This window comes from Podarcis cretensis (genome assembly GCF_951804945.1).
Source record: "Podarcis cretensis genome assembly, chromosome: 9".
NCBI classification, from domain to species: Eukaryota; Metazoa; Chordata; class Lepidosauria; order Squamata; family Lacertidae; genus Podarcis; species Podarcis cretensis.
The window spans coordinates 33,931,392-33,954,977 of NC_137178.1; the positions used below are offsets into that span (position 1 = coordinate 33,931,392).

The following is a 23,586-nucleotide window of genomic DNA, read 5'->3' on the forward strand; positions in this document are numbered from 1 at the left end:
TTTCAGGTACTGAAATGTAAGGTTAGGTTTTGCTTACAGTCTGGCCTTATTGCTGTAGCTAAGAGCGATCATCTGTAGTCCCAAAATTAGGTATTGGATATTTCCCTGTCCAAATGGTACTAGCAAACAAAGTGAGTCTGTTTAGGACAGACTGTTTACTAAACTGCAAGGAAACAATAGACACAGATTTAGTAGTAGATTTCATAATGCTGTGCTTCTGAGTAGCACTGTTAACAGCTAGATGGAAAAAAGAACTGGTGTTTGATTGGCGCAGAATGACTTTTTAAGTGTCTTCTTGTGTTTTGAGACTTCATGACTTTATTTATTTGTTTCTTAAATGTATATCCTGCTTCCCCACCAAATGATGTTGAAAGTATTTGCTTGAATAAATCCTGGAACATACTTGGAGGTTGTTTCCTTTAGATTTCCTGATCTGGTTCAAAAACTAGGATGCTACACATTTCAGTAATAGATTGGTGGCTAGTCCTCTGTTGAGATGGCTTGCGAATAATGGCCTAATGAGTTTTCCATTCCTAGAAAGGTTTTATGAGTCAGTGCTGTTGTAGACGCATGTATTTCTTGACACTTTCAAATAAATGACCTCCTTTGATATGAGAGCTCCTTTGATATGTCAGAGTACCAGGGAATAGCCTGAGCAATCTCCTTTTAATTAACACCTTTTTGACCTCATTTGCTAGCTCCCCACAAGGTGCCAAGAGTTCCTTTCTGGCCACATGGTGCTCATCTAATTGGTTGAGCCCACCTGTTTGCCACTCAAGCTAAACATCTCAAAGATGGAATATGATCCCCCTATTCCTTTTCACCTCTTTTGACCATCCAGGGGTTCCTGTCTGCTGAATCTATGCAGAGAAGAGATGGTGGCAGAAATCTCTTAAAAGGATAGATGTTCAAAACTAGCCTACCCTATATGGTACCTGTAAGCACAGCTTTGGTATAGACTCTTCTTTCATCTTGCAAAATAACGTGTTTCTCCTAGCTAGGATTCATGCATCTAATTCTAAACAATTGCCAGGATTTTGTCATAGTCTTCCATTGATGTGCCATGTATTAGGATCCCATCCGTGGGGCAATTGCTCCTTTTAAATCTCTTAAGGAGTTTTGCCACCTTTCTTTGAAAATTTTTGGAAGCGTTTGTTGTTCCAAATGGCAAGCCTTCAAAAAGAGTGTGATGAATGTAATCAATTTAGCACTCTTGTTTGTCAAAAGTATTTGCCAGAAATCACTTGAGGTATCCAAATTGACAAATATTTTTATTCCTGTCACTTTTGGGAAAGATACTAGTGTTGGAAGTACATATTTTTTTATTAGAGTGCGTCTTCATTCAGCTTTTAAAGATCAATACAGATCTTCTTCTTTTTTCCACCTCTCCCCCGATGACTAGGAACTTTGGTGCACACCACAAGGTAGGCTTGATTTCCTTAATTATCCCATGTTCCTCCATCCTTTCCAGGTCCATTTCCACCTTGTGGAGTAAGGGAATGAGTGTTCTGCAGGCTGTTTGCATGCTGTATGGTTTGCTGTCAGGTCTTAAAACGTCCATAGGATTTCTTTTTATTAGACCAGGGTGTCCAAACCCTCCTTAAGTTTATCCCACTGTTTTGCGCAGTCCCATTCTGCCATTGCTCCACATTTGAGGAGATTATCCAAGTTTTGACTTCATAGCACTTACATAGTATACACAAGCTGCTCTTCTATGCAGTTTGTTTGTATGTTAAAGCATCCAAGACAATTTAGAATATTCTCTTGTCTCTATAAAACAATCCCTGCCATATGCAGATCTCAGGAGATCCTTTGTATGTCTCTTTTGAAATATCTGTGACATCAGCTCCTGAATCTTTTTTTAAAAAATAGAAATCAGTTGTCCTAGAAATCTATTCTATAGAGACCACCACTGGCATTCAAGAAAATTTGGCTGTCCGCTTGCATCATGTAGGTCAATAGCTCAGTGATAGAACATGCTTCCTAGATTCAGTCTCCAGGTACAACTGGGAGTGACTCTTGCCTGAAATCCTAGAGTCACTGCTGGTCAGTGTAGACAATATTGAACTAAATGAACCAATGATCTGCCTCACTGTAAGGCAGCTTCTGGTGTTCCTAACACATGATAGCAAAATGTCTTTTTTTGGAACATTTGGAACTGTGCTCCTTTAGCTGACAAAATTCCTCTATTGTTATAAACATTTCCACATTTTTGCATGCTCTCTTAAAGGGTGGTCTTGTCTTGTCTTGTTGTGTCTGGCTACAGAATGCTTTTAAAATGGCTGGACTGCTTTCCTTTGTGCTGCTTTTGAAGAGAAATGAAGAGTGAATTTGTGGAATGGCTGCTGCTTCTAGTGTTTTGTGAAGTAGAGGTTACGTCTTCCAAGTTACATCACTCACTCTCTATCTTTGCCCTGATCTGTTTTGGGATGGGATCTGGAGTGCATTGGATTCTGACAGATCCTGAACCAAAGTGGGCTATTTAAGACAGTTCTGGGACTTATTTGAACTGAAGCAAGATCTCTCCTAGGTGCCATGAACTGAAGTGGGGGCCTCCATAATGCTGTGTGATGCTTTAAAAGCTCAGGTGTTAAAAAAACACACAACACTACAGACAGCGTGTCTTCCAAAAATGAAATGTTTCTCCCCAAGTTTGCCATATAAGGAAAATGCCAGAAAGAGAGAGCCCCTTGTGTGACCAGCAGATCTGCCTTTCCAGAGGACATTATGGCCCCACTTTAAATGGACATTGGCTATGGGATATGGGGGTTTTGCCATTTGTTGCAAAATCCTTAGGGTTTCAATACACTGAGATTTCTTCAAAAGTCCTTCCCCTGGATTCACAATTGAATATGCTTCTCCCTAGCCTGGGTACAAGTCCCCTAGGACTCCTGAATGTACAAAGGAGCTTAACTTTTCCTTTTACCATTGTACATTTTCAACATTTTCAAAAAAGAAATGTGCTCTTTATTTGATCTTAAATATGGTTTGAAGCAGCCTTTCTCTGCTGCTTGTCGGCTGCTGGCTCCGCACAAGTAGCAAGTTGTCTGCTTCAGTGTTTGGAAGAGATGGTTGCAATGTTCTTTCCTGCTAGTATCAGCCAGGAGCCCCCAAAGGATGACCCAAATACTCCATCACTGCACTGTCAGATCTGAACAGGAATAAATACTTAATTGTGAGTCATAGACTCCCTTGAGCTGCAGCAGCTGATTTTTGTACATGCTGTGCTTAGAACATGGGCTGTATGAAAACTCTACAAAGGCAGGAAGAATCTTCTGCCTTTCCCTGATCTAACTTACTGAGATGAGGACAACCACAAGCTGCCATTTACCATAAGCTGGGCTGCATTTTTCTCTTGCCAATTTCCATCAAATAATCCCTATGGCTATTTTTCCAGACATTTAAATGTCTATTTGTGAAGCATCACAGCTCCGGACCACAGGTTGTGAACAAGCTGCATGCAGGACCTGCTAAATCTGATTTGTTTAACAACATTAAATGAGAGTTTCCTGATTCAGATGCAATGGGTGACTCTGGTCCAAAGCAAGCTAGGATTTCTGTATCAAAGAAAGTGAGGAATATACTGCCATGGCATGTGGTCATGCATCATAAACCGTGGTTTATGGAGCCATGGCCAAACATCTGAACAGCTACTATGTTCAATGAAGCTTACATCCAGTAAGTACCTAGGGATGGAGCTTTAATCTGGCAGATCACTATATACAAGCATTTAAATAAAAAGTAGGGTTCCCCATTTCTTTGTTGATAATGGGATTCATTAGTTTTCTCCTATCCATATTGTCATTGCCTTTTTACAGACTCTCACATACATAGAAATAAATGCATACATTGTTATAAATACATTTGCTTTTTGGTGGTTGCTGTATTATATTACATCCTGTCCTCTCTGTGTAGCTCTTAAAATCCATCTCCTTTTGGGATAGAAACTGCTTTATATACCATACTGTGATTTGTGCCTTTAAAATATCCGAACTCTTCTTGGAATAAATGTGTTAAGGTAGAAAACCCCTGAACAGATTTAAAAAGCCTTTTCTCCTCCTGCTTCTTCTGTGTAACTGATTGTTAATCCCTTGTCCCCCTAGACACATATTACAGGACCTAGTTTGTTGTGCAAATATGGTAGCAATTTTATTTAACTTTGCTAATGATTTAATAATAAGAAATGAAGCAAAAAAAGGCATCAGACTCAAGGGATAAACAGAAAGCTATCCTCTTGATTCTCTTTCGGTGAACCATAATGAGGATACTGTAAAAAGCTTCAATATAGTGTGAGCTAGAATTCTTTATTTTTGATGCGAACTCTTGTAATAACCGTTATGCTTTCCGCCTCTCTAGGCCTTGCCATTTGTGGATCTCAAAGTGGATTATAAAAGAATAGTGATTTAAGGCCAGCAGATCCTCTGTGAGATAGGTAAGCATTATTATTCTCATTTTACAGATGGGGGAATCATGGACAGAGAGGTTTAGTGATGATTTCCTCCCCCAATCTCAAGACAAAGCCAGAAATAGCTCAGATATATTGTCTTCATATCTCCTGCTTTAACCACATGGCAATCCTTCTTTCCACATAACCTCTCTGACTCTATTTCCCCAACTGTAAAGTAAGGATAATAATACAGATTCAGACAGATATTTGTGCAGGCACATTTCTTTGCCTGCTGGAAAGTGAGACATTTAGGTCTGACCCCACCTTTGAGGCTGGTCATATTCTTCCACTTGAAGTTTGGAGTGGAAAAAAGCTCTCTTAAATTTTGTGGAAAGGAATTAATTCAGCAGGATATTGGCTAACTTTCGTTGTATGGTGAATTAAGAGTTTTGAAAACGGCAGAATTATTTTTTTATGAGGTGATTTAGAAACGGTCAGATAGAGGCATCGTTGTACTCTGAACTGCTGAATTTCCAAAACTGGAAGAATTTAAATACAAGTGTTTGTTTGTTTTTTTAATATAAATAACGGTTCAGTATCATCCCATTGATGGCCAAAATACTGAAGCAGTGAAGGAGTTTACAACAGATGAACATGCATCATATTTATATATATATAAATTTAGGCAGTTAAATTTAGGCAGTTTAATCAAGATTCCAAAGAGCATTTTTACTTATATGGAAGCCACAGGCAAACAGAGAGTCCTCAGAGACCAAGCAAAAAGGAAAATAAAATCCCAGCAGAAGTGTGTTATTACTCGAGGAAAAAAAATCAATATTGATTAGACTGAAAAGGGACTTTTCTTACAACAGCTTATGTCTAAGAATCTCTTCTCCATGAATCCCCAAGATCTGCAGGGGTGGTGGTGTTTGTTATGATGGTTATGATGATAAAGGTAAATCAAAATCCTTAGATGAATGCCAGTTTATTCCCATTGGTCTAAATGGATTTAAATGTGCATACTTCAACTCCATTTCTTGTGTGAATCTCTCTACGCATCCTTCATTGGTTTAGTAAAACCAAATTGCTTTTTGTGCCTGTGTATGGCTCTGTCTGCCAAAATACTCCAGTATTTAGCAGTTGTTGCCTATGTATACATGCAGCAACTAAATGAATGGTAAACATCATGTTTCCTGGAACCCAGTTGGTTTTGAGATAGTGATAATATTCAAAATGCATACCATTGACATCTGTTTCTTGCAATTGTAAGGAAATACTGGTTAATTGTTTTATTGTGATTTGACATTCTCAAACTATTTGTAATAATATTTCTTTTTCAAAGATTTTTGTGCAGATGCTTACATATATACGGTAATCATTCATTAACTGATGAAAAGCAAAGTGATATATTGAACACACTAAGTATTACATTTCATGTGGTTGTAGTTAGCAATGTGCAAGCTTCCCCAGACTTAGTTCAATCTGGATTTCACTAAAACACCTTAATTTGGACTTCATTACCATCAGGACCCAGGAAGTTCTCTGCCACTAACCCCTACCCAGACAGCCTTTGCTCTTGTCTCTTCCATTTCCAAACCAAACCTGCACAGTATTGCAGGATGGGTGTGCAGACGTGGCCAGGTGCATTCATTACACTTCTGCTAAAGATACAGAGGCAATTACATCCCCCTTGCTTCCTGGTGGCTGTAGGTGCATTAGCCATTAAGGCCAACATGGAGACTCAGATGCAATTCCTTCCCTGCATTATTTGGTAAGCTTGGTTAGAGAAAGAAATGGGCAGCAGTTATTGGCTTAAATGATGACAGGCAAGCCCATTACGAGCTAAGTGCAAACTTCAGGTGTTGGTGGGGTATTGGCTTGGTCTGTTATTGGCATTAGATGTCCAAAACTGGGAGAACTGATTCCCAACTCCCTTTCCCCATTTATGACCTTTTGGCAGCATCACTAATTGAAACTAACATTTCCCCCATATCTTACATTTACTTTTATTTGTTTTATTTATTTAATTTGTATACCACCCTTCATCTGAATATCTCAGGGTGGTTCACAGCAAAAAAACATGCAAGATGAAAACACATGTGTAGCTTCTACTTGCCTTTAACCAGATTTATACAGATACTGGTGATTCATGTAATTAATTAAGACCACATAAGTAATTAAGAACATTCATGTAATTAAGACCATATCATTTTACTCTGCCCCTACTACCAGGATGCTCGTGGAAAGATTATTGCCACATTGCTTAGAAGAGTGTCCAGAAGTTCTAATTTGGAATTGTCTAGATTACTTCTAGAAGATGGAAAACCAGAGATTACAATATTAGTCATAAAATTTTGCACGTCAGCCTATAAAATCAGTCACTCTTACCTACTGGATATATATAGACTTCCTATCTCTCTTTTAAATTATTAAGCCTTCAATTTTACTTACTTACCTTTTTGTTTTACTTTATTTTATCCCTATTGGTACTTGTAGTATTAAATAGAGTATGCTGGTTTTTAACTAAATAATATTTTTTTTGTCTCTCTCTCTCTCTCTTTGATAATAAATCAGATACTGTTTCACACTGTCAGGATTCACAGAGTTTCTGAATGTTTAGAGATTCTCCCAGTTGTAGAGGAGCTGTTTATTTATAAGCAGCTCTTGCAGACTGGCAGAATGTTCAAATGCCCTAACCTTGTGGGCCGGGTTCAACTACATGAGACTTTCAGCCCGTCTCTTCTTCCATGGTACCAATTTTCATTGGAAAGACCCATACAATCAGGCCCCATCCATATGGTCAGGCTGGTTTCCAGAAGCTTTTTAATCATTCTCTGAACCATACAGAACTCCACCCCCATCTCTTCAAGTGATACTGACCCTGCTGTTTGTCCACATGATCATTTTAACATTATCTTCATCCCATGATGTCAAGGGAGTGTTCTTGTTGGGATTATTGTCTGTCTTCCAACTCTACGCAAGCATTGTTTTATAACAGGGATAGAGAACCTATAACTGCCATCAGCTCCAGTCTGCATGCCCAGTGCTCAGGGATGATGTGACTTCAGCAATATTTGTAGAGTCACAGTCTTCACCCTTGGATTACATGCTAACTTTGTTAAATTCCAGAGGATTAAGTGAGTTCAGGAATTGTTGTCCCAGGATCTGATCAAGTAGGCCTACAGTCTGTTAGTTTAATAACTGCATACTCTAATGAGTGTTTAAATTGGTTTTTAATTGATAGTGCCCTCTGGAAAGGGATATTCAGCATTGTCATGACACTGCTGTAATGAAATTGTGTGAATAGAGAGATGATAGATAGATGATAGATAGATAGATAGATAGATAGATAGATAGATGATAGAGATAAAGCTTGATTTGGTCAGTGCTTTATAAGTGGCTTCCCCAACAGCAAATAGTTGTCCAGTTTGCACATAACAATAAAAAAAAACCATAACTTAGCACAAGTGAGTCTTCCAGAAAGAAGATCAAACCGTGTTGCTCTTACTCTTGTCCTGCTGCCACTGTGCTTCCATAAACTAAACCATCCCATCCAAACCCAAGATCATGGTTTGTCTCCCCAAGACAAATTAAGAGAGGTAAGCCATAAAACAAACCTTGGTTACAGCTTGTGGTTTGTTTGGAATGAGGCTTCACAATGACTTAGCTTTACAGCAGCAGCTGAACTAGATGAGGATAAAAGTGGCCACAAGGAAAGTTGTACAGAGACTGGATCAAAGCCTCTGTGCTATTCATTTGTGAGGGCCTCTTGGTTGTTTTTTTTTTTTTTTTTAATCTTAAAAGCAGCCAGGGTGGTAAATCAGTTCAGGGGTGCAGTTTCCAGTGAGATAGCTGTTAATGTGTTGCAACATAAACAACAGGGTCTTGCGGTACTTTAAAAACTGCCAAATTAATTACAGCACAAGTTTTCATGAAGTAGAGTCCACTTCATCAGACAAGGTGAATGGTAATCCTTAAATGCTTATGCCATAATTACTACCAGTCTGTGACACGGCAGAAGAGACTTCGTTGTTCAGGGCTACATCGGCTTTTAGAACTTGTGTTGTTTTCCCAATATAATGCCCCCTACAAGCTGCCAATTTCCCCAATGGGGAAAAGACATGGAACCTGTTACGTGTCATTCCAGGGGGCACAATATGAGCTTTAGGAAGCAAACATCGAGGGACGCAGGTGGCGCTGTGGTCTAAACCACAGAGCCTAGAGCTTGCCGATCAGAAAGTTGGCAGTTTGAATCCCCATGACGGGGTGAGCTCCCATTGTTTGGTCCCAGCTCCTGCCCACCTAGCAGTTAGAAAGCACATCAAAGTGTAAGTAGATAAATAGGTATCATTGCAGTGGGAAGGTAAACAGTGTTTCCGTGCACTGCTCTGGTTCGCCAGAAGCGGCTTAGAAATGCTGGCCACATGACCCGGAAGCTGTTTGTGGACAAACGCCGGCTCCCTCGGCCTATAGAGCAAGCGAGATGAGCGCGCAACCCCAGAGTCGTCTGCAACTGGACCTAATGGTCAGGGGTACCTTTACATTTACCTTTAAGCAAACATCTGGAGGAATGGTTTCGCACCTCCAATTCCCAAAGCCCTGATTCTTTTTCTCCTGCATTGGTATTTTTAATAGTTTTTTTTTTTTAAAAAAAAAAATAGAGATCATGGATCTCCTCCTGTTTTATTTTGCTCAGATCAGATATTATGGGTTACATCCTTCCCTGGCTCTCCTCTTCTGGAGGGGGAAGGAATTTTTTTTTTTTTTGATATTTCCCTTCTCAGGCCCCTGCACTCATACCCCCAAAACCCTGCTACAAAGACTGTAGACCAGAGACCAACTGGCACAGTGTGAGGTAGGATGGAGAAGAGGGAAATGAGTGAGGGGTTGGGGGACTACAACTGGACACAACAATAACATCCACTGACAACTTGATTTATTGATGTCTCTGCTTCTGCAAATACATGATTTGCATATATTAATTCAGCTGTGGGTTATGAAAACACATTTTACTTTGATCCCAACACCTCCATCTCACAAACCACCTAAACAACAGATTCTCCATATGGCTTTGGCTACTGTGATGTCAACACTAGCTGTAGGATGTTGCAAAAAGTAACACTTCAAGAAAATAGGCATTCTCTTTCTTTTTTAAAATGTAAGTAGAGCCACACTAAAGAGGAAACAGTATCTCAGTTCGCTTCATACTTTGTATTCCAATACACAATGAACAGAGTCTACATTCAGTTTTCCAATTCTAGTAGCTTACCACATAGTACTGAAATCCAAACTGCAGTTTACAGTTCTGCAAGTTCAGTGGGGTCTTTTCTCTTTGTTTGAGCAACTGATCCTCACACCATATCACAAACTCCTTTTAAAACTCCCCTTACTTTCAAAACTTGCTACCATGTGGGATGGAGCACTGTTGCTAATAGGGTTGTCCTCATAGAACTGATTTCATTGGATTCTAGGCAGTTAGTATCATCATGTATTTTGTTCATTTAAAATTCAATATAAAATGTTTAAACAATGCCTTTTTGAAAGCCTAATGGTGTCTCCACTACATCCAATCATGCTTTCCAAAATAGCCAGAAAGCTCCTGTTGAAGGAAGGGAATCTTCATCCTATTGCTTTTCAGTGGAAGAGTTTCATTCTTTCACCTGCAGTCCATAAAGTATCAAGTTTATCAAGTGATAAACCTTGATAGAGCATCCTATATAAGTTTAAGAGTTTCCTGCTTTTCGTTGTTTATTTTAGTTTTTATTTGGATTGTGTTTATTGTTAGTTTACAATAGGATAACATCAAAATATATTGTAAGCCTTTTGGGGGAAAGGATGTATGTAAATTTGTTGCTTATTTTTAATAAATAAAAATATGCATATATGTATTTTTTTATACTGCCTTTCAGTAAAAATAAATAAATGCATATATGTAAATTTTTTATACTGCCCTTCAGTAAAAAACAATCACAGGCTACATAAAAGTAAAATGCAAATAAAGACATAGGTAAAATAAATAAACAAGTATAAACATAATAGATACTAAAGCTGCATATTCTTTGAACTAAATATTATTCCAACCTTTTAGTGTGTTTTGTATAATTTTGCCATAGTTTCTTTTAAAATTATTGATAGGATCATATTTTATTATTATTATTATTATTACAATTTATTACCTGCCTTTCACCCCAAGGTCCCAGGGTGGGTTACAACAATTAAAACACAATATCAAAATGTGTTTGAAACAAGTTAGGGTTCAAAGCAATTTAGGTTTACAACAAACTAGAGTGTTCAACAATATTTCTGAAAAAAGTTTTAATTTATTGCCATGTAGCAATGTTTCATTAAAGCAGTTTTAGGGATTTCTTTGTATTTCATTCCCTCATAATGAAGCTTTTTTTTTTTTTTAACCCACACCTTATAATCTGAAGACACTGAAACCTTGGAGGTTAAATTTCACCCCATAAAACATGTTAATGATGATTCTTCCATGTGGCCTTTGATAGTTTGATGGCAAACCGTGTATTGACACAACTGTAATATTTTCAAAAAGAACACTTCAAGAGAGCAAGTTTCTTTCTCATCTTAGCTGCAGGCATGCGACTCAGATTAGAATTTGATTTGGTGTCTTTTCTGAATGCCGCTACAAATTGTTTGTTACCTTTGCTCCCAATTACAGTCAAAATAGCTGATGTCTAGTGCTAACAATACACGGCTAGCATAGCTGGCAGATTTGGATACCCGTCTGCTAATGCGCTGGCCCTTTTCATCTACAAAAAAGAAGGTCAATTTTCAGCATGACAGTAAATGCCTGGATTTGAATGGTGGGATTAGTGCAACATATTTTCGTTTTCTGTCAGTCCCAGAAAATACATATATCTGTTGGTGACTACGATAATGGTTCAGTTAGAAAGGGAAGGAAAAACCAGTTTAAGATTGTTGTGGGATCTTTAGCTTTAGCAAATAGGAGAAAGGAGAAAGCAAATTGGTTTCAAAGTGCTACTTTTATAATGCTATATTGAAGTGAAAGTGTGCTTCTTCATCATCCAAATGTACAAAAAGCATCACTGAATCCTTGCCATGGCCTATCAGATTATTTATCGAAAAATAGAGTACCACAGAGCCTACAACAAGTGGAGTTTGTTCCTCAAGTCCAGTTGTTTCATTTGCATTCCCATATAATCCTACTGGCCATTTCACTAGGATTCCAGCAGTCATTTCCTGAACCAACGATTGTCAGTTTAGGAGAGACAGTGGCTCACTGGCTCTGAAGTTATAGTATCCCACTATCAATCCCAGGTGACTCCAAGTACCTGAGATAGCAGAGAAAAGTTTGACTTGTAAATCCAGAAAGCTTCTATTGGTTAGCCAGCCAGTCCTAGGTCCAGTGTAGGCTTCTATACATATACCTGATATCGCTTGAATTGGTGTTTTCAATGAATTTTTTTTTTAGTGTCTTCAAGGTGAATGTGGTTGATGTACAGTGGAACCTCGTATTATGTACCGTCCTCCTTGCGAATGCTTGCGGGTTACGAGCTCCGGTAACCTGGAAGTAGATGCTCCCGGTTGCAAACTTTGCCCCAGGATGCGAGTGGAAGTCATGCACCAGCAGTGGGAAGCACCATTAGCGAAAGCGTGCTTCATATTATGAGCAATTTCGGCTTAAGAATGGACCTCTGGAACAAATTAAGTTTGTAACCAGAGATACTACTGTAAAAGCTTTCTCTAGCCCAGTTTGCACATAATGCTAAACTTTGTTTCTTTAAACTATGGTTTGTTTGGTTGTCCAAGCCCTGTCCAGCAACTTAACTAGGGTTTCTTTACTGTGAACAAACCACAGTATGAAGCCATGGTTTGTTGCTGGCATACAGACCGTAGTTTGCTTTAACTATTTCTTGGTGTTTTGTGCAAACCCAGTACACATCCTTAACCATAGTATGTTAGGCCACCCTATCCCAGACATGTAACCAAGCTATAAAGGCATGAAACAAGAGCATCTGGAATACAATAATGCAATCTTGGGATAAACAATCATGCAGAACTATCATGCAGAAATAGATGGTGACTGGAACAATACATTGTATAGATTGTCCGTGTTCTTCAGTCTAGGTTACAATTCTACATAGGTAGCTATAACCAGGGCTACCAGAGAAGTCATAACAAGTAGTTGGGTTTCAGTAATGTAAAATCACAGTAATTCTCCTCTCCTAAATCCATAATTCAGCATAATCCTATACAAATCAAGAAATTTGTGATGCTTCAATATACTTGGGAGCAAACCCCCATGGAAATTGGACAGAATTTACCTAGATTTATGCTGCATGACCTGTTTATTTCAGTGGGGAAGAATAAAGCACATGCTCAAATATCTTCAGTTTTACAAATGGGACTTTAAAACACTGTATTTTTGCTAAACCACATCCACTTTGTTGTAACAACTTTACTATTTGCCTATCAAAATGGAAAACTACTGAAATAGAACATTAAAGCCCAGTTATCACTGCTACCTAGGGAGTACTGAACTCTCCCCACTGCTGTTTCTTCTATTTAATATAGAGCACCAGCTATGTGTACATGCCACAGAATTATTCTTTGTTTTCTCAGAAGTTTCTTTCTTTCCCCCCACAGCACGGAAAAGGATATGCTAGTCAATTCTACGGGACTTACCTGAAGCAGCATGATTTGCACAAAAGTCGACCAACAAAAGCATCAACTTTTCAACGTCATTATCTTGGCCATCCGATTCTGTGTAAAACTGAAGATTTACTGTGCTGTTGGAGACATCTTGGCCAATAATAGGACCTAATTGCTCTCAGCAGGCCTGAGAAATGAGTTGAAATGTATGGAACTGTAGAAACTTCAAGGGGCAACTGACTTTGCCTCCCTGATCAGTGTGTGCCTGTTTACAGCACTATATCGCTCTCTGTTTCTCTTTCTCTCTCCAAAATGTCACTGAGCCCTTTAGATGTTTATATTCGCCACAAGAAGCCAATCGTACAGATTTTAAAAAAGGAAACGTGCATTATAAATGCAATATCACTGTTTTAAACTTGACTGTTTTATATTATTTTTGTGTGATCAAGTGTCCCCCAGACTATTCCAACTTTACAAAAGAAATTGTGAATCATGTTCTTTTCACCTGTGGGTCATGGAAATGTTGTTAATCTGCAGACCCACAAAATATCAAAGACATTCTGTAGTTTATACACCGTGTTGCAAAGTGTTTACTGTACTATTTCAAAGCTTCTAAATAAATATAAAATATATATATTATATTACATATAATTTTCCGGGAAACGTGGTACCATTTAGTTGATTTTTAAATGAATTCATACAATCCGCACCATACACTAAAGCGAGAAGGTAATTCAGGGTCCTTAAATTATCCTTGCCTAAAAATAAAATAAATCTTTAATAATACTTCCCAAATTTTTGTACTTTGGTCAATCCTGTTTGTCCTTGTTAAAAAAAAAAAAAAGCTGTAAGCAACAACATTTTTTTCCTGAAAGTTGTACTGAATTTTCAATGCCAAAGATACAGCTGTCAATAATTATGAAAATGAGCACTGACTATGTACTATCGAAGTATATATATCAACCTCCATTATTTTGATTCTATTTCTATGGTTTTTAATTTGGAATCAAAAAACTTTTTATAAAGGCTCTATAAACTCACATGTATATGTTGTTAAAGAGTACACTGGGTGTCTGTACATTTTGCAATGTAAGATATGATGTTAAGTGAAGATAACTATTTTAAGGCAATCTCCCCACACACACATGCGCCACCAGACTCATAGCTGGCAACATATATCATCCTTTAACCTTGTTTTGCACAAATACATCTTTTCATGCTGACTTGCAGTGGTTTTCAAAGAAAGGCCCACCACAAAGTCATACATGTTGCCAAGCCATTAATTTGATTAATTTCTCTTTAACGTAAAAGCGATTTGAAGTTAGGAATAGTCAGAACCAGCTTCAGTGGTAAGCAGGTTAGTCCTGCCTGTGTTATCGTTTTGTAGTTTGGATGGTTTGAAGCCTCTCAGAAAGGATATTTTTATCAGAAAAAGAATAAATTGTCAAAAATTCAAAATGCTACAAAGTAAAGGCTTCCTTTACTTTCATGGCCTCTGATTACAAGTACCATTGAAAAAAGAAAGGTCAAATATAGTGAGGTTTTTCGTTTGTTCTTTCTGTCGTAATGCTACTGTCTTTTTCTTTCTCTCTGATGACTACCTGTCAAATGTTCAGGAAAACAACAACCATAAAAGCATGTCTTGTGTTTCAGTTGGAGGTAATGGATGCAGTGCCCTTTTGAATGAAGGATAAGAATCCACTCTTTTTATTTTGGAAGCTTTTGGTTCATACCCTAGGACCATAAAATTGCTTCCTTGCTGACAATGAATTCTGTTCACAGGGTATATATGACTCAGTATAAGTAAGGGTGGGGGGGAGTGAAAATACTATTACACTATTATTATTATTATTATTATTATTATTATTATTATTATTAAGTCTGTGTATACAGCAATGCACACATGAAGCTTCCCTGCAGGCAGACTTCCTCATTCACTTCTGTGGTGGGGGTAACTGTTTGCAAGCATATCTTTGTACTTCCAGGTGTGTAAGTGCATCAGAGTCCCAATAGCTGCAAATTGTTGCAGAGCAGACTGACACCAGTAGTAGCTACAAGAATTTATTCCGCCAATTATTTTCTGCCGTATTCCCATTGTGTGAAAGGGAACTGTGTGTACAAAAGTTGTTGACTTATAAGCAATGTTAGTTTCCAAACTCGTAACAAAACAAAACAAAATATTCCTGCTAAATACTTTTAGTGCATATTTCTAAATTATTTATATATTGACAGGGATTTCTTGGGATCCATTTAACAATGTGTATTATATATGAATCACAGAAGAAGAAGAAAGCACACAAATTAACTATTAATTTGAGCAAACACAGCCGTAAATTCTTCTTTAGCTTTAGGTAATGGGAGTTCTGGTCACCTATATGCCTTGTTAAGTTTTATGGCGGGGAGGGGGGAATGGGCTATTAATAATGAAATGTGTGAAGAATATTTCATTTGAAGAAATCTGTCAACTTGAGCGTGCTTTTAAGGCAAGAAATGAAATGCCCCTCCTGGAACTGGTTTTGCTTTATTTTTATAGCCTCTCTATACAGAGGTGTATACTGTAAATTAGGGTTGTTTCTAGTCCTGTGGAGAAAAAAATATCACTTTTTCTTTTTCTTTTTTATAGACTATTAAAGGTGTTTTTATTTACTGAAAATCTCCCTCACATTTTGCCCGCAACTTTTTTGGGGAAAGTATTCATAATGCTGTTATTTCATCTGTCTTTTCTAGTGCATTTATTCCATCTCTCTCTATAATAGATTATGAGTAGAAGACATGGGCATGCATCAATTCATTTCATGCTTTCGCCTTTCCTTATTCTCCTGTTTCTGTATATGCTCAGTGCAACTGAGGTCAGTGGGAGACTTGTGCATGGAAACATGATCAAGCTGGGCTTTTAGATGCCTAAACAGAAGATGCTAACTACTACAAAGGGGAATGGTTCAAGGACAACTTCCTTCCCCAACCTGGTTGCCTTCAGATGTTTTGGCCTAGGACTCCCATCAGCTCAAGCCAGCATGACCAATGGTCATTCATGGAAGATAAGTCTTGTAGTCCAACAGTGACTGGAGGGCATCTGGTTGTGGAGTAGCCTGATCTACTACTGTCAGTGATTACCTTTTGTTACTACAAGGTGTCTTCTGGTATATGTCCCTAGAAGAGCGTTTTCTGGTATTTGTGGCCTGGTGGAAACCCAAACCTATGTTTTTAAAAACCAGTAGCACATTATGCAGGTGAAACAATTCACCACATGGACTGATGTGAGAAAATCTCTTCATTTTGAAGAAACAATTTTAGAAAAAATTGACCTGCTGGAGAAATTAAGCATATTCCTCTTGCTCAGCAGCAGCCAATGTGGTGACTTCCAGATCTATGGGATTTCAGCTTTAATAATCCTTGACCATTGGCTGCACAGGTTGGGTTAGAAGGAAGTCGTAGTCCAATTTCATCAGTACAGCATCATGCTGGCCACCTCTGCTGTAGCTATTGCATAGACAAGAGTGTAAAATATTCAAATAACTTAAATACTAAGTTTGTTGACTTGATGCACTTTTGCTGTAGGCATAAAGACAACTGGGATTTTTTTCTTTTCTGATTTCCTTGTGAACCATCAAATGTGGAATTTGATTTTCTTTCAAGACTCCAAATTCTCTGCACTTTCACTCATCCTAAGACTCTTGGGGAAACATTCACAGCAACTTCCAATACAGTATGAGAAGTTGCTGTGAAAGATATAGAAGTTTCAGGTGTGATCCTAAAGGACTTATCCAACACAACTAAAACCAACATAATCTGCTTAAAGAGAATGGATCCTTCTAGCTTTCTGCATGCCAAATGCCTGCACAGGTATAGAATATCTGAGGTGGTACAAATGCAGTTCTGCAGCTGAAGCTAAGCAGGTTTAAGACGTGTAAGCTGCCTGATGGGAAACCACCCAAGTACAAGAGAAAAGTATGTTGTGGACTATTTGAAGGAACTACAGGATGTCAGTTTCTCAGGCATGGTAGACTTGCAGCAATGCAGCCGGGGGGGGGTGCGGTATTGGAAATGACAACATGCAGCTACTTTTAGAATAGTTTGCATCCACTTATTAGATAGCATATCAAGGTGTGTGTGTGTGGTTTGGATTTTTCATCAAAATTATATGAATGGGCCCCAAATCCCATAACAGAAGGGTGGTTTTAAAAGCCAATATATTTTATTTTATTTTATTTTTACTTTGAGGATCTTTCCCTAGAGTAAAAATAAACAATTTAAACAATTCCTTGCATTTCTGAACGCTGTTTAAGTTTTCCAATACTGATGAAGTATGTAAAATGGCATTTAGTATTTCAGCCCCAGATTCACAGAGCTGCATATGGCACAGAACCTCAGCTTCCTCCTTTCAACAGCAAGCCCCTGATAGGATCTGCATTTGATCTGATCTGCATTGTCCAGCAAGATTCTCCTGCACCTTGCCAGAAATTTCACAGAAGCCTCCAATGCAATGTGAGGAGATTTCAGCTGTGAAAAATTGAGCAGGTCCAAGTTTAAAGCTTGAGTAGGTTGCCTTAAGCCTGGCCAACACAATTAAATTATAATTGCTTTTGGTTATGTCACAGAGATTGTAAACAGATGCAGCCTGACATGTTAGGAACCCTAACATGAATCAGATCATTAGTCCATCTAACTCAGTGTTGTCTACACTGACTTGCAGTGGCTCTCCAGGTTTTCATCCTTTCCAAGCCCTACTTGAGATGCCAGGTAAAGACCTTTAGCTTTCAAAGCCTCTGCTGTTAACACGGAGCTGTGGTCATTCACCGTAATGTTAAGTCAGAAGCAAGAGTTCTCATTGCAACATTTCCCAAACTATTCTTTCTTTGCAATTTTTTAAACTTCATTTAATATCATGGTTTTAATGTCCACCAAATAGTTCAAATGTCTAACAAAGAGATGGAAAACAAGATTTAGCCCTTTTATGTTACATTGCTTAAGTTGCAACTGCAACCTCAGCTAATGGAGAACAATCCAACCACCATCACCACCACTTATGCCAGGATTGGATTGAGTAGAGGCAAGCTGGCCTCCAGATCTGTGGGCAGGCAGCATCCCCACCAGTGGAAACCAGTGAAGAGGCCCCAAATGGGGCATTCTGGGGCAAGGAAGGGACTGAGCTGGCTGAGGACCTGCTGACTCCCAAGCCGGTCTCGCAGCTTTGCAAACTGACATTGGGCCCAGTCTGGACCCGATGGTCCTGCCTCACACGTTCCATTGTGGCTCCCATAAGTAGAGTTGCCACATGTCTTGTACAATACAGGGTAGACCCATATTTCAATGTAAAATGCTGTGTCCTGTATTGATACAGTTTTGTCTTGTATTACAGGTCTCTTTCTCTGCCCAGATAAGGATCCTCTCCAAATGCATGTGTTTTAAAATGTGTGTGAAAGGTTATGTCTTTAAGTTCTGGGTAGTCGAGCACAGACAGATTTACAAATTCATGTTTATGTGTGCGTGTGTGCATGCGTGTGTGACAAATTCCAGAGGAGTCATCCTATTAGGCTGCAATATATCTTAATGTATTGCTTTGAAGCCACCTCAGCACTAGAAGAAAAAAAGATGTCCTGCCCTGTATTTTGCCAGAAGAAAGATGGCAACCATACCCATGAGACTTCAGAAGCAGCTGTGGCTCCATCTCTCCAAAAAGGCACAAGGTCAGGGGTTGCAGGGAGTTTGAATTGCAGCCTAAATACAATTGAACACACTTACTTCAATGTGCTTCTTGCTAAGCACAGTCAAGCTTTTATTTAATTTATTTATTTTAGTTATTGCCCATCTACACATTCTTTTTCGTATTTATGACTGCCTCACTCATGGGTCACACACACATGCAGCATATACAGGGAAGGATCTTAGCTTGGTGGCAGAGCACAGGCTTTGCATACAAAAGTTTCCAGATTCATACCCTGGCAACAGGAAATATGCCTGTATGAAACCCTATGAAAATGCTGCCATTCAGTGTGGACAGTAATGGGCTGGAAGCACCAATGATCTGATTTAACTGGCCCTTGTCATTATTCCATGAACATAAGGGCTCTGCCAGATTGGGTCAAAGACCAATTTATCCAGCATACTGTTCTCACAGTGACCAACCAGATGGTTTTAGAAAACCTGCAATCGGGACCTGAGTGCAGTGAAACTCTCCCCACATGTGTTCCTTGCTATTTATAGGGATACTCCATCCCAACTGTGGAGGTAAAGCAACACCATCGTGGCAGGTGGTCTTCTAACACACGATGGAAAATTTGCAAAGTTTCCCGAAGGTCACTACTGGCCAAGCGCCTTGATCCATCAGTTCATATCCAAGTGACCTGTTGCACATACAGATTCATCTACCTGCAGGACTCTTGTGAAAGCAACATGCACACATAGCTACCATTCTTGAAAGGAACAGCCAAGTCCTGGTTGTAGGCTTTACATGTGAGCCTCAGTGAAATGCAATACTGTTACATCCCAACAAGATGTGTGATTCCCATTAATTTTGATGTGCCTTGATCGACAGCAGCTTCTAATGGGTTGTGTTCACAATCCTGAAATTAATAATAAACTTCAGGGGTGGACCAAATGTATCTGGGAGTTGTGGATTAAATGGAGAATAAAAATGGTGTAATCTGTCCAGTATTCCAATAAGACTTCATATAACCAGGGATGGAAAATCTTTTCAAGAGCTCTCCCATCTTATCCTGCACCCCACGTGTCTGCTAATATGCCTCTGGTATAAATGAAAGTGTGCACATAAATACTGTCTTCCTCTAGCACATAGTTCATTGCTGATTACCAGCAGGTGAGGCAGCCACCTCAGGTGGCAGGATCCACAGAGGCAGCACATCCGGTCTCCAAGGGATGCTGTTCCATGGTGGCAGCAACAACTGTGGGATGCTCCTTAGGTACCAAATCTGCCACTTCCTCAGCAGCTCTCTCCTGCAATGCCATCTGTACAGCAGGGGCATAGCTAGCTGCTCCAGCACCCACAGGGGCAGGGTGATCCACACACGGGGGTGGGGTGAGCCGCCCACAGGGGTGCCGTGGTGAGCTGTCCATGGAGTCCACCTGGCATATGCAAACCCCACACTGCCATTTCTGGCAGCGCAGGGGCTGAGCCACCGCGTCACTCCCAGGAGAGACGCGTGGCTCGGGTGCACTGCAGGGCAGGCCCCGTGCTAAATGCTGCCCCCCCATGGTGTGTCATTTTGTGACCCCCTCAGGGCAACCCGCACCCCCCTTCCTACGTTGCTGCTGTACAGCAGCCTTTGGGTGAATAGGAGACACTGCTGGTCTCCTCCCACCCTTGTTCCCAACACAGATCTTTATTACCTCCTTGATCCTGATGCAGATCTTCACTCACCCCTTCTTCCCTGGCAGAAGCTGGCATCATTTTGTCATTCACAGCATCTGCCCAAATGTATTGGGCTGGCCCTAATTATCTGCGTCTTTGTAGATACTCTTCTGTGTCACATGCAAGAGCATATTTTGACAGCTTTCTCAAATTGAAATTGTTTTAGAATTTGAGTTTGTTAATAAAGTTCATGAGACTGTGTGTCCTCTTATGGCAGTGATGACCAAACTTGGCCCTCCAGCTGTTTTCGGACTACAATTCCCATCATCCCTGACCACTGGTCCTGTTAGCTAGGGGTGATGGGAATTGTAGTCCCAAAAAAGCTGGAGGTCCAAGTTTGGCCATCACTGTCTTATGGGAATATAAATCAATGGTCTCTGTGTACAGTTCTCTTCAATGACTTCAAAGGTAGAAATGATATACACTTTTAAGAATAAGTATGAGCATTTGTCCATGGGATAGTTACATTGTCATTTCTGTCTTATTAGGTCAAAGGTCCACTGAAATCAAGCAGTTAATCTAGTGTAATCTCGTCAACAATGGAATTCTTTATTTAGATGATGTTTGTTTATTTAGGATCTAGGTTACTGAGATGAAATAGAACCGAGGTCTCTGTAAAATATCAATTGTAATAAATCATGTTCCATTGTTTCAATTTAGCCAGAGTTTTATCCTAAAGCAGGGGTGGGGAACTTGTGACTGTTCAGATGTTTTAGGACTCCAATTTCCATTAGCCACAGCCAGTATGGCTAATGGTCAAGGATGATGGGAGCTCTAGTCCAACCTCTGGAGGGACCCAGGTTCCTAATCTCTGTCCTAAGCATTCTGAATCACACTGAACAAATGCCTAGCAATGACGGCTGTGCACACAATCATTTCCCCCCAGCAAGCTCACTGTGGTCCTACAGATAACCAGAGTAGCTCTTGATACTATAGAGTGCATGGTGTATATGTCTAGGGGGGGGGGCAGATACTAGGTGTTTCTGTTATGTTTTTCTTTATTACCAGAAATTAGAAGTTTTTGTATGTGTTGGAAAACTAGCCCCCTCGGGAGAGGCTGGCCCCTCTCCCAGGCTCCAGGGGCTTGTTTGCCGGTGATCTACCCTGGCTGGCATCCCAGCAGTCCAGGGAGATCTTGATAGGCGACACCTCCCTGATGAAAGGTGCACACCCCCTTCCCCCTTGCATACCAGCAGGAGAAAGAAGTTAGTCAGAAAGTCTATTTCATCTCTACTTTATTTCTGACTGTACAACTGTACAATAACATGTCTGCTCACTCAGTCTTCTCTGAGCAGTTGCTTGTTCGCAGCTGCGTAGTACTCATATCCCAACAGTATGTTCCTGCACGTAGGTAGAAACAGTCTCAAGATACATTAAAAGCATGGGCCACAGGAATTTCAGGCTGCTTATAATGTTCACCTGCATCACATAGACACTATCTATCTGTCTATCTATCTATCTATCTATCTATCTATCTATCTATCTATCTATGCATGTTCTCCTGAATGCTCTCAATACATTGCTTACTTTTGCTTCTGGCTTCAGCTTCTGGTGCTATGCCAGAGTGCTCTAGAGGGGTCCCTGGACCCACAAGGAGCTGCACCTGGGAAATTGAGGGGTAGTGGGACATGCACATGCAGAAGCCATATTACATTTATTTGGTTCTATATTAATATTTCCTCCCCTAGATTAATCTCTGTCCTGACCCTAGGGGCTACTTCAAACATGACCAATTTACTAACTGGAAAGTACATCTGTGTAGGAAGAAGCATGTTAGGCCTATGGAGGTGGCTATACATTTATAATGAGTAACAGATTATTCCCTGCACAGATCTTCCTTTTGAGTGGTTAGGATGTTAGCAAAGAGTATGTGTGATGTTTGTATATTTCTCTGTTTGGCTGCATATATAACGTATATCAGAAAAGACATATGTATGCATATTTTTCTTATTACACATAAGTAACATCTGTGCAGGAAATCTGTTAGGTTTGAAGCATCCCTAAGGTTTGCAGTGAAAGAACAAAATGTTTGAACTGTGGTATACAGACAGTTGCACAGTTTTATGTATGTGTTGATGTTGCAGGGATGAGTTGCCAATATTTCAGAGAGAAAGCACCAGGGAATTTTTTTAGGATCCGGGGTCAGAGGAGCTATTTTCAAAATTCAATAATTTGGGCCAATAGAAACACATCTGCCTGACTTTCCAGATTGTCTAAAGTAGTATTTTTAAATAAAAATCTCCATTTCATTGTGGAAGTGCTGTTGCCAGGAATAAAGATAGCACTTCATTATGCCAGCATTAATCCACTTCGAACAGCTTCTTGAGACTTGACAGTACTGTTTGTTGGTTTCTTCACAACATAATCCAGTCCAGGTCTGCTCCAACTGAAGTCCTATTGAATTTCAAGGGAATTACTCCAAGGTAAATGGCATAGGCTTGCAGCCTCAAGTAGAGCACAGGCTTTTAAATTAGCATAGAGCTGAATGTATTGTGGTCACGTCACCTTTAGCTTTATTTCTTGGTGTGATTGATTGCACAGTTTTAACTTTTTATTAAGATTGGATTGTTCTCACTGTGAGTGTTAATGGGCAAGTGTCTGTTGATGTGCAGAGGAGAAGAAATGAGTGTCTGTCTCTCTGCAGGTGCTCACCTTATGCAGCTCCCAAGCTTCTCCCCAGGAATGTTTAAGTTATGTGAAAGGGACTTGCTAACTAATTCTTCTCAGAGCTTAGAGCATATTTAACATACCGTGTGCACTGTGTGCTGTTAAAATATGTAAACTCAAAAACACACAAGTTCAGTGTGCAATTCCCACAATCATATTTTATTCAGATTCATTCACCTTCCCTGAAATGATTAAAACAGTGTGTGTGTGTATGACTGAAGATCATTTTTTCCTCAGACAAAGCTAAACTATGCTTTTCCACCTGGGAACAGTAAGAGTCGAGAACAAGTTCGAGAAAAGCCTTGTGGCTGGTTTTGTTCTGCTAATGGCTGATGGATGAGAGACATTATGATGATGGTATTGTCAGGATTCCGGCCATGAAGGCTGAGACAAAATATGGATTCAGACTGCAGATTAAGTCCAAGTTATCAATCCAATGGGTTGACAGGGTCACGACATGCACAATAAATGCATTTGGATTGCCTCAGTGAAGTTCTGAGCAAGAGTCATCTGCCCAGAGCCAATCTAG

The 23,586-nt window shown here is 39.6% G+C and overlaps 1 protein-coding gene across 8 annotated transcripts in view; it reads left to right on the top strand.

Annotated features, from left to right (window-relative positions):
- PCDH10 (protocadherin 10) overlaps positions 1 to 15,674 on the top strand; it is a 55,075-nt gene extending 39,401 nt beyond the window's left edge. For 2 of the 8 annotated variants that reach the window (XM_079989422.1, XM_079989426.1), the window contains 3 exons: positions 1,403 to 1,424; positions 4,357 to 4,432; positions 13,016 to 15,674. In XM_079989422.1, the coding sequence (XP_079845548.1) occupies positions 1,403 to 1,424; positions 4,357 to 4,399 (65 nt within the window). In that variant the 3' untranslated portion in view covers positions 4,400 to 4,432; positions 13,016 to 15,674. The remainder of the gene's footprint in view (positions 1 to 1,402; positions 1,425 to 4,356; positions 4,433 to 13,015) is intronic. The other 6 variants (XM_079989423.1, XM_079989427.1, XM_079989424.1 and 3 more) reach the window with 3 other exon arrangements.
- The last annotated feature ends 7,912 nt before the right edge of the window (positions 15,675 to 23,586 follow it).